Raw genomic sequence first — 12,497 nt, 5'->3', positions numbered from 1 at the left:
CTAGGTCTTCACATTCTCCTTTCTCGAAGCATAGTTTGAAGAGTTTTTATTTTAATTTATTAAGTACATACTACTATCTTTAAATTGTAGGTATAATTTTTTTTTTCTGGAAAATGACGTCTTTCATTACCATGACTTTTCTGCAGCTAGATCTTAGGTTATTGCACACATGATTTTGTAAATCATTTGTAACGACATCAACCATAGTTTACCAGCCACGTTTTCTTCTATCAATCTTATACAAACTGAGAATTCCACAGTTTCGTATTTTGCAAAATGGGTTTTGTGAGATTTGTTGTAATGAGTTGATGTTCTTGAGGGAGGTGTTCAAGAGGTGTTATTAATTGATGGCTCAAGACCGAAGCTTAATTCCGGGTAAAAGTTATTGTTTATATGATATATGTGTAGTTTCTATAGCCATTTATTTCTAAATTTTATATTTTCATGAAGCATGGCTAACTATTTTGCTCATTTTTTTGGAAGCAGCATGCGGGAAGTAGCAATTCAAAAAATTCATGCAAAGAATTATAGGGCCTCCTCTATAGGTAGATGCAGATCTATCCTTTTCTTCCTAGAATACAACATTCTTTGTTCATGTTCATAAAATAACCATCTGTTTATTTTATGGTTTTTAAAGCATCCTGCATATTTTTTAGTGGCCGTCATTGATTTGAAAAAAGAATTAAATAGTGTTTCCTTCATACGCTACATGCTTTTTCTGTTATTATATATGTTTCTAAAACGTTTAAGTTATCACGGTAAGTTTTTATATAAGAGCTTGTGGTCTATTAATGTGTATTATTTATCATTTAGTTTTTCGTTTATGTATCACTTAAGTTATTACAATAAGTATTTAGATCAGGGTTAAGAAAACACCACCTAAAGTTAATGTACGAACAAAACAGATTCAAGATGCTTAGCGGTGAGGGAGGGTACGTATATAGTTGTTATTTGATGAAAATGTTTGTGGTAGTGTAACCAATTACTGTAGTTTGGTTAAACTTAAAGTTACTTTAATACATAATTTGAATCTAACTTTACTTAAATAAATTTAACCATTATTAGTTTAATGAACGATTTAGAATTATATAAATATGTTATATTAAGTTAATTTTAAAATACCTACCTAAATAATTAGAGTATTATAATGCTAATTCAACAATTTAAACCATTTGTTTATCATGACAATTTATTTGGATTACAATGAATAAGTATATTTCTTTATTTGGAAATCATATAACATTTTTATTTGAAAGAAAAGGATAATACTCAAAAAAGTCAAAATAATACATCTTAGAAAATAAGCATTGTCTATAAAATATTACAATGCTTTAATGAGTAATGCATTTTAATATTTTCTTCTTTTTCTTTTGTTACTGGTTGACAATAACAACATACTTCATATATAAATGATTAGCATTTCTATTTCTTTTTCAATTTTTGTCATTTTTAGTGATTTTACGTTAATATAGTGACTAATTACAAAAGTTATAGCATTGTACTTTGAAAATACATTGTTGTAATTGTTATCTTTTACTTTTGGTTATCCAAATTATACCAATGTACTTTCAAAGTACAATGCTATAATTAGGAATCTATCATTTGGCAATGTACTTTCAAACAAGTCATCCGAAATTTAATGTTCTATAATTAGGTTTGTCACTAAAATGTTAGGGAAGATAAAACAATGTGAATATTATTTCTTAGTTTTTATAGATTTACATGTATTTGAATTTTGTTATTTATTTTTTATACTAAGTCATTTATCATGTATTATTGTTAATTTAAGTAATCAACCCCGTGTATTACACGGGTTTTAACCTAGTATATATATATATATATATATATATATATATATATATATATATATATATATATATATATATATATATATATTATCTTATTTGTTGAATTGAACTTGTGAAGAGAGGAAATATCCAACGTTAGGATAAGCACAATGTAGTTTAGGTGCTCGAGGAAATGCCTATGTGAAAAACACCCCCTACCCCCAAGATTTCAACCAATATTTGTAATGAGTTGTGCTTTGATCTTTCTTAAGATATTTGTTCCTTCTGTCTTGACGTAGCCTCCATTTTAAATACATGATACATGCTTTAAAAGAATTATTAATAACACATTTAGAAATGTCTTTAATAAGAACGATGATAAAGGGAAAATAAGACATTTTTAATATAAAGTTGGCATTAGTATTCATTATCTTTGATTCTTGTTCCTTTTTGGATTTCTGCAAGTGCAATATTCATTCTGAAAGCAAGTGCCAAGTATGATCTTTTTTAATTTTTGGATGATTTCAAATATATAAATAAACAAAAACTATTAGTCATTAGCAATTTTAATGGTCAAAATAAATTTTGTCCACATAAATAAACATGTGATTAAACACATATAATCACATTTGATTAATTATATGAAACAACTATTGAATCGAGAACACGAAAATGAGTCTTGTCCACATAAATCGTATGTGATTAAACACATATAATCACATGTGAGTAAATAACGAGATAACCTATTGAATCGAAAAAATGAAAATGAATATTATCAATATAATTCATATATGATTAAATACATATAATAACATGTGATTATATGTATCTAATTAGATGTGATTATATGTATCCAAAAAACATGAAACTAAATCGTGTTCATATGAATCATATGTGATCAAATACATATATTCACATGTGATTAAATGCATGAGACCAAATATTGAATCAAAAAGTGAAATTTAATATTGTCAATATAAATCATATATCATTAAATACATACAATCACATGTGATTATATGTATCTAACCTCATATGTTTTATGTGGACAAAATTTATTTTTGCGTTCTCGATTCAATATTTATTATTTATCAACATTAATTAAATATGATTAAATAAATATAATAACATATGAATATATGTATCTAATCGTATATGATTTATGTGGACAATATTCATTTTCATGTTATAGATTAATAGTCGTTTTTGTATATATTTAATCATATGTTGTTATATTTATCTAATCATATGTGATTATATACATATAATCACATATCATTAAATACATGAGAAAAATTATTGAATCTAAAACTTAAAAATGAGTTTTATCCATACAAATCATATGCGATTAGATACATTTAATCATATGTGATTATATATATGAGAACAACTATCATCATCAAGAACAAGAAAAAATATTGTATACATAAATCATATGTGAGTAAATACATATAATCACATGTGATTAAATACAAGAGACCATCTATAGAGTCAAAAAAGCGAAAATAAATATTTTCCATATAAATCATATGTGATTAAATACATATCATCACATGTGATTATATGTATCTAATCATATATCATTTATGAGGACAATATTCATTTTCACTTTCTCGATTCAATAGTTGATCTCATTATCTAATCATATGTGATTAAATTATATGTATCTAATCACATATGATTTATATAGACAATATTCGTTTTGCGTTTTCGATTCAATATTTGTTCTCGTGTATTTAATAATATGTGATTATATATATATATATATATATATATATATATATATATATATATATATATATAGAGAGAGAGAGAGAGAGAGAGAGAGAGATAATCACAAATCATATAAATCATAAATCATATGTGATTATATATATATATATATATGTATATATATATATATATATATATATATATATATATATATAATCACATATTATTGAATTGAAAATTTCAAAAGTTGTTCTTTATCCTTGTTAGTCGTATGTGATTAAATACATGAGAAAATTATTGAATTGAAAATTTCAAAAAAGAATATTGTCTATATAATTAATATCTGATTAGATACATATAATCACATGTGATTATATGTATTTAATTACTTATGATTTATGTGATTATATGTATTTAAATGAACGAGAACAACTATTGAATCATATATGATCTATGTGGACAAGATTCATTATCGTGTTCTCTATTCAATAATTGTTCTTTGTATACTTTAATCATATGTGATTCAATACATCTACTTACATGTGATTATATGTATCTAACCATATATGATTTTATGGACAAAAAAGATTCTTGTCTATATAAATCATATGTGATTAGATACATATAATCATATGTGATTATATACAAGAGAACAACCATTGAATAAAAAAACACAAAAACAAATATGTGTTCATATTAATCATAAGTTATTAAATACATATAATCAGATTTGATTAAATACACCAGAAAAATTATTGAATGGAAACCATGAAAACAAATATTGTTTATATAAATAATATGTGATTAGATACATATAATCATATGTGATTATATGTATTTAATCACATGTGATTAAATACATATAGTTACACATGATTTATGTAATTATATGAATTTAATCACATATGGTGTTGGTGGTTGTAGGTAGATGTTGGTCATCATGTGGTAAAAATGGTTGGTTTGTGTGTGGTGGATGGTAGATGTGGTAGAGGTAGGGGTGGTGGATTGTGGATGAGGGGGGTCATATGTGATAGTTAGTTCTTGGTGGTTGTGAGTAGTGGTTATGGGTGGTGCTAGGTGGTGGGTGGTGGGGGTGATGGTGTTGATGGGTGGGCGAATGTGAGTAGTGGTGATGTTTAGTGGTTGTGGTGGTGGGTGGTGGATGGTGGTAGGTGGTGATGATCTTGGTCGTGGTGGGTGGTGGGGATGGTAGTGGCGGGTGATGGTAATGGTGGGTAGGGTGATGGTGGTAGATGGTAGTGATGCGTTGTGGAGGTGGGTAGTTGTGATAAATGGTGGTGGTAGTGACGGGTGGTCATGATGGTGTTTGAGGCTCGTGATGGTGATGGTTTATGGTGGCTAAGTTGCGATGGTGGTGGTGGTGGTTTTTGTGGGTGATAGGTGGGGTAGTGGTGATGCGTGGTGGTGGCGGGTGGCAAGTGGTGGGTGGTTGTGGTGGCAGATTGTGGTAATGGTGATTGGTAGTGGTTGTGGTTTGTACATTGTGGTGATGGGTGGTAGGTAGTGGTGGTGGGTGGATGGTGATATGTGGATGGTAGTGATGACTGGTGATTTGTTGGTGGTGATGGGTGGATGGTGGTGGTGGGTGGTAGAATGTAGTCATGGGTGGTGTTGGTGTTGGTTAGTGAGTATTTTAATTGTTTTTAACTATTTTGTGATTTACATGAATATTATTTTATAATTTTAACAAAAAAAATTGTATGGTTCAAATTTGTTCTCAAATGTTTTCATAATAAGAAATGTATTTGAACCATACAATTTGCTATGGGTCATCCTGTTATGCCTCCTAATTAATGTCATATCAATTATTAATGTCTCCATTTCAAATTTCAAAATTTAAATTTCTCACTTTAATTACATTAAATTGATAACATTAGAATAAAAAATAAAATAAAATTAATACAAATTTTAAGATGATATAATTTCATGTATTCATTTAAAACAACAATAAAAAATTTATAAAACTAAAAAAATATATTTTTTTTATTAATAATTCATTTAAAATAATTGATTAATAACTTTGAGTTTTAATATGAAAGTTTGTTTAATTTTGTAACTATTGTTCCCACAACTTATAAACTTATATATATATATATATATATATATATATATATATATATATATATATATATATATATATATATATATATATATATATATATATATATATATATGAAAAACATCATAAATGGTCCCTGTGGTTTACCAAAATCTGAAGTTTAGTCCCCGTGGTTTAAAAATATCATAGATGGTCCCTATGCTTTCAAAAATTTTCATGATTGGTCCTTATTGTTAACTTCGTTGAGTTTAATTTGTTAACTGAAAGGTGTTTTCGTCATTTCACTGCCACAGGGACCATTTATGATGTTTTCATTTATTTAAAAAAAAGAAAAAAAATAATATGCAAAGTGGGCCTCTCTGTCTCTCTCTCACACAGACACACACTCATAAAGATCCCGAAATCTGTCATAGGCGCCTTAAACTTCATCGTCTCACTCAATTCCTCAAATGCAACCACCAAATTCCCAAGCCTCGCCACAAATTCAATGAACAACGAAGTAAACGTCACCAAATAAGGCACACTAGCACTCTTATATGTATCTCCGTCATCTTGTATCACCATTCTTTCCGGTTTAAATGAGAATTAACGAGTCAAAATTTGTGAAAACCATTTGCACCCGCGAATGGTAGATTTGTAGCTCCTAGACTCTTCGATGTTCCCAAATCGATTCGGGCTTCGCTGAACGAATGGCACCCGTGGTATTTGTATTGGTCGTCGTCGTCAGTTTTTGAGATGTCTTGTATGTCTTGAAATTTGATTAGGGTTTTTTCCAATTTGCCAACTGTTTCCATCGATGAGAAGGTAGGATTTCCGTTCGAGTTTCGTTTGTAGGTCTTTCGATCTGCTTCTGGTTTTCCAAATGTGATCGAGAAATCAAAGTTATGGGATGTGGTTAAAGAGAAACCAAAGCTCTTGCGCTTCCTTCAATGGCAATTTAAACGAAGAAACTGAAATTCTGTTCCTCCATTTCAAGTTTTAGGTATTTACTCAACTTAACTCCATTTTTCTCAATTTGATTTCTATGTTTTTTTGTGGATTTTTGACTATTCGAGCTAATTTTAAGAACGAAAAACAATTAATCAGTAACTATCTATGGTTTTTTATTGTTACTCTTGCTTGATTTGAAGCCACTTACTTTGATTTTGGGGAAGGGTTTATTGCATTTGCAATCGATTGATTCTGGTTTGACCTGGAAGGCTGGAATGAGATTATGTGTTGACTAGATCATTGAATTTGATTTTGTTCTTCAGTAATAGTTTTAAAGTTCATTTAATTCTTGATTTTGTTATAATGTATAGCTTAAAGTAGCGTTTGTAAAATGGTTAATGATGGATTTAAAATTGCATACGCAACTTCACCATAACGAAGATTATGATCAGACGATAAAGATGTTCAGATGAACATGATAGAGAGATGTTTAAGTTTGTATGTACGAGAGAGCGAGGGAGAGAGAGGGACCTCCTTTGCAAATTATTTCATTTTTTCTTTTTTTATTAAGTGAAAACATCATAAATGGTCCTTGTGGTAGTGAAATGATGAAAATGTTCTTCAGGTAACTGACTAAACTTAACAGAGTTAGCAATAAGGACCAATCGTTAAAAGTTTTTAAAGCACAGGGACCATCTATGATATTTTTAAACCACGGGGACTAAACTTCAGATTTTGGAAAACCACAAGGACCATTTATGATGTTTTTTCTATATATATATATATATATATATATATATATATATATATATATATATATATATATATATATATAAGTTCAATTAAGAAAATAACAAAGGTTGAGCATGGGGAAATCATTCTCAACCACTCATTTATTTTTTCCGCAAAAGCCTTCTTCGTACCAGCGGAAATCGGGAAGGAATACACATATGTTTTCCAACAAAATAAGTTTCCTCAAACTATGCTAATTATTACCTTGATATATATACAAAAAACATGTCTACAAATAGACATCCATATTGATATACTTTTAAGATAAATTAAAATTTTTATTTTTTTATCGTTTCAGCTATCGTTATTCATAAGTGAATAGAAATACATCTTGATTTTTGCTATAGTACATTCGTTATTTACTTATTGTTAGGTCCAGTTAGTGTTGCGTCTTTGGGCTCGTTAGCTAGTCCAGTTTTGTCTCCGGTATGGGCCTGTCCATCCGTGAGTTCTTTATAGGGTTTGTTATATATAGATGCTTGCATGCATTCTTGAACGTAATGCTTTGATAGAGATTTTAATAGCGTTCAAGTTCTTATCTTTTGTAACCCTAGAATCCTCTACAGCGGAAGTTCTTCATCGAGCTTTGCTGAGGATTGAGTTAATCGAATCATTCGACTCATTCAGATCCATACTTGTGTTTTTATCTTACTGTTTCTACTTTATTGATTTGCCTGTTATAAAGATCTAATCGATCAAAGAGTTTTCGAACTCATCAGTTGGTATCAAGTGGTATCAGAGCGGGTCTTTGAAAATCTATTGATTTTTGAAGTATCGGTTCTTGATTTGATGATTTTCTGCACAAGTTATTGAAGATTTTGGTGTTCCGGTAGTTTGAAATCAAGTTTTTTTTTTTGATCTACTGTTCATAGAATTTCATAGAATCTACTGTTCATCGGGGTAATTTTCTTTTAATCCAATCTGTTTCATGCTCGTATTTTTGATCTGATCTTTGATCAATTGTGTTGTACAAAATAAATTGGTTGCTTCGTCGATTAATTTCTTTTGTTTTGGCCCAACTATTTCGTCACTATTCATGGCTCGTATGTCTATTGTCGATCCAGGTTTTCTTTGTCCCTAATATTTTATTCGAGTTCCGGTGTGCGTCATCTGCTTTATGTATCGATTACTATTACTCAGTTCATCCACTTGTTTGTTCTCTCAAGGTCAATCAAGGTTAATAATCGATGCTTATATCATTATCGACTAAAGGATATTGATTTGTTTTTATGGCGGGTTTGGTTTTCATGAAGATTCTTTGGGATTACATTCGAAAATGAAGTTTAAAGACATTACTTCAGTGTTGGGTTTATATATCCTAGAGCCCGTGTTTGAAGACTATAGAAGAATCAAGATTCATGGATTGCTTCATCTATTCCTCGTTGCAAATCTTTTTATTTGCTAGATGCTTGTTTTGGAAGTTAAAGCATTGTCATCCATTCCATACTTTGAGGGGGAGATTGTAGGGTTTCAAAGCACTCCATAGATGATGGCAATGGGCCCCTTTGATGAATTCTAGGTTAAAAGCCCAAGACTTGTCTTTTTCCCTATAAATAGTCATGTATTATTCACAATTAGGGTTAAGAGAGGGAGGCAAAATGTAGCCGCCACGTGAGGTTTCTTATGTAGTGTTAGAGTCTTTAGTCTATGCTTTAAGTGTAATTTATTCCTCTTGTTTCAATAAACCGAGAGATCATTCGACATAATCTTCATATTTGTGTTTGTTCTTATTTTCCGCATCTTGTTCATCAAATCTCAATTAGGGTTTTAATCCTATCACTTATGAATAAAAAAATATTTTTAATTTTTTTTACAGTTTAAGTATCATTTATAGTACTTATTTACATATAAATAACAAATTAACTGTAACAAAAATTTGTCAAATGTTTTATTTATATATGAATATAAAATATGACGACAACTAATACACGTTTTATTCATATATAAATATAATATATGACGAAAGATGATGTAAAAAAATATTTTTTAAATAATAGAAACTTTATTACATGTTATATTCATATATGAACGATACTCAAACTATAAAAAAAAAAAAGTTAAGCACACGTTTTATTCATAACTGAATAACGAATGTATTGTAATAAAAATCTGATGAATTTTTATTCACTTATGAATAACGAGAGCTAAAACTTAAAAAAAACGATTTTTTTTATTTTATCTTAAAACTATATCAATATGGATATTTATTTATAGAGAATAAAAAATTATGAATTTTGATATATTTTATATAATTTTTCGATAAAAATAGCTTTCTAAAAATAAAAAAAAAATGTTTTTGGGTATATTAAGGTAATGATTAGCATAGTTTAAGGAAACATATTTGGTTGGAAAACACATGTGTATCTGCTCTCAATTTCCGCTGGTACTCCTAAGAGCATATGGTATGGGCAATTTGAAGTGGTGTTATGACAAGAAGCAACAAGAAGAGGGGGTGGTGTTCATTGTGTTATAACTAGGGATGAGATTTAGAACCGGAAAACCGGACCGGAACTGGAACCGGAACCGTTAGAACCGGAATATATAGAACCGGTTCTGGTTCTGAGTTTAAAAATTGGCTTTATCCGGGTTCCGGGTAATCCGGGTTTGTGTCCATCGGGTCCGGGTAAACCGGGTCTAAAAACCGAAACCGGTTTTTTGAATCGGAACCACTTTTAGGCCCGAAATCGTTTTTTTTGTGAAACGTTTAAAAGATGCATATCTCAATCGTTTCAACTCCGATTGACATACAGATTTTTCCAACAAGTAGTTTAGAGTTTGTACATGATTTTAAATTATAAATTTGCCATTTTCAGTTTTATATTCATTGACTTACAGTCCCCTAAAGTCGATATATCAAAGCTGGAAGTTTTTAATTTTTCAGTTTTTTTGTATTCGGTGAAAGTTTTAAAACATGCATATCTAATTTTTTTGAAGACGGATTGACATATGGTTTTTTCCAACTTGTAGTTTACAGTTTGTACATGATTTTAAAATATAATTTTGTCATTTTTGGTTTAACATTCAATGATTTACAGTCTTCTGAAGTCGGGATATCAAAACTAAAAATTTTCAACTTTTCAGCTATTTGTTTTTGTACTTTGTATTATGTGAAAATGTTAACACATGCATATCACATTCGTTTAAAGTCGGATTGACATACGGTTATTTCTAAAGTTTATTTTAGAGTTTTGTACATGATTTTAGATTATAATTATGCTAATATGGTTTCATATTCAATGAGTTACAATCCCCCAAATTCGAGATATCAATATGAAAATTTTCAAAGTTCAACCCACTAAGTACTAAGTAATTACCAAAAAATTCCGGTTTTTCCCGGTTTTCCGGTTCTAAACCCACATTATCCGGTTCCAACCTACCCACTTTGATGTTTCCGGGTTTTCCGGTTCTAGACCCACTTTACCCAGAATCGAACCGGAACCGGTTCCTATATACCGGTCCGGTTTCCGATTCTACAAAATCCTGTTAACCGGTTCCGGGTTTTTCGGGTCCGGGTCCATCCGGTCCGGGTTTGGACCCATTTTCATCCCTAGTTATAACACCATATTAAGAGGAGAAAGATAGATAGATAGAGAGAGAGAGAGAGAGAGAGAGAGAGAGAGAGAGAGAGAGAGAGAATTTGGGCAACCAATAGAAAATCACGTTGCATCTAGTCATGACCACAACAAGAAGCAACAGAACTAGATACAACAAGAAGGGGGGAGGGGGAGGTGTTGATGTTTCTTAACGGCGTTGAGGATGCTCCACCTCAGCAACAACGAGATGCAACATGACCCATACCTTATACTCTAAGTGTTTTGCGGCAAAAATAAATGTGTGGCTGAGAATGATTCTCTCATTCTCAACCTTTTTTTTCTCAATTGAACTCTCTCTCTCTCTCTCTCTCTCTCTCTCTCTCTCTCTATATATATATATATATATATATATATATATATATATATATATATATATATATATATATATATATATATGTTGACACTTAAACTTTTCGGATTTTTTGGATTTTATTTATATGCTATGAAATAATGTTTATGAATTATATTTAGAAATGAAACAACTACCCACAAAACGAAAATGGAGATATTTAGGTAATTTAAACTTTTCGAATACAACTTACATATATTTTATCTAAACCAATACTTGGGTGCCGGTGTGCCACCCCATTAAGGGGATGGATAATAAAATCTTCATTCCTCATTACCGGGTTTCAAGAATTTAGAAAAGAAAGAAAGTAAGAAACTACGAATAATCGATATACAAAATTTTATATAAACTAATGTAAATTGTGCATGATATAATTATATGATCATGTGAAAGTACGTGAATGATATGAAATAGAGATCCGTGAATGATATGAAATAGAGATCCCCAAAAAATTTGTTTTCTGAATAGATTAGGGGATACCTTTTACTCGAGCTTTTAAACATGAGTGTGTTTGATGAACTGTTAGTGGGATGAGTTGTACCAATGGAGTAAAGGCCATCTCCTGGAGGACATAGCCTTAGTTCAAGCCTTGTCTCCTCACAAGCTTCTTTGATCATCACCTTATTCGGTTTAGGGTATCCTTCCATTTGTATTTTCAAGGAAATATACCTAGAAGGCTTGATATTGTCGGAAATTTAGAAACAAAAGGAACTTAAAAGAAAACGAGATATTGTTACCAGACGATAACTAACGCTAACCAAAGAGGGATGAGCATAGAAAGAACTATATACCCACAAAAGCACTTGACGATAATTTAATGGTAATGAATGACAAGAAAGAAGAATGCCGTCACATGAGATATTTATTCGCTTTTGTGGAAAAGCAGGAAGGTGCTCATGCTTTAAAAGGAGCATAAAAGAGACTTCCGCATGTTTATAGTTGGTGCAATAAAAAATATATTATCAATCACATCTCTATATATATAGGGATATTCTATATTTACCCTTTAATATACCCATGTAAATTTAATAGTGCTGGTGTATCTTCATGTTTTTACTATTTATGAGAATGGGGTGGTAAGTATAGTAAAAGTTATTCAACAAAATGAATATATATATATATATATATATATATATATATATATATATATATATATATATATATATATATATATATATATATATATATATATATATATATATATATATATATTCATTTTGTTGAATTTGTGAAACCGTGAGACGTAATCCTAG

The 12,497-nt window shown here is 29.9% G+C and overlaps 1 protein-coding gene across 6 annotated transcripts in view; it reads right to left on the bottom strand.

Annotated features, from left to right (window-relative positions):
* LOC111906099 (auxin-responsive protein IAA26) overlaps window positions 1-12,167 on the bottom strand; it is an 18,293-nt gene extending 6,126 nt beyond the window's left edge. For 4 of the 6 annotated variants that reach the window (XM_052764565.1, XM_052764568.1, XM_052764569.1 and 1 more), the window contains exons 1-2: window positions 11,982-12,167; window positions 11,725-11,913 (exon numbers count right to left, since the gene is read on the bottom strand). In XM_052764565.1, the coding sequence (XP_052620525.1) occupies window positions 11,725-11,913; window positions 11,982-12,019 (227 nt within the window). In that variant the 5' untranslated portion in view covers window positions 12,020-12,167. Of the gene's footprint in view, window positions 1-11,724 lie in introns of all 6 variants that reach the window. The other 2 variants (XM_052764567.1, XM_052764566.1) reach the window with 2 other exon arrangements.
* Between the last annotated feature and the right edge of the window lie 330 nt (window positions 12,168-12,497).

This window comes from Lactuca sativa, chromosome 6 (genome assembly GCF_002870075.4).
Source record: "Lactuca sativa cultivar Salinas chromosome 6, Lsat_Salinas_v11, whole genome shotgun sequence".
NCBI lineage: Eukaryota > Viridiplantae > Streptophyta > Magnoliopsida > Asterales > Asteraceae > Lactuca > Lactuca sativa.
The sequence above is the reverse complement of the archived record's forward strand: the minus strand, read 5'-3'. Positions and strand labels throughout refer to the sequence as shown.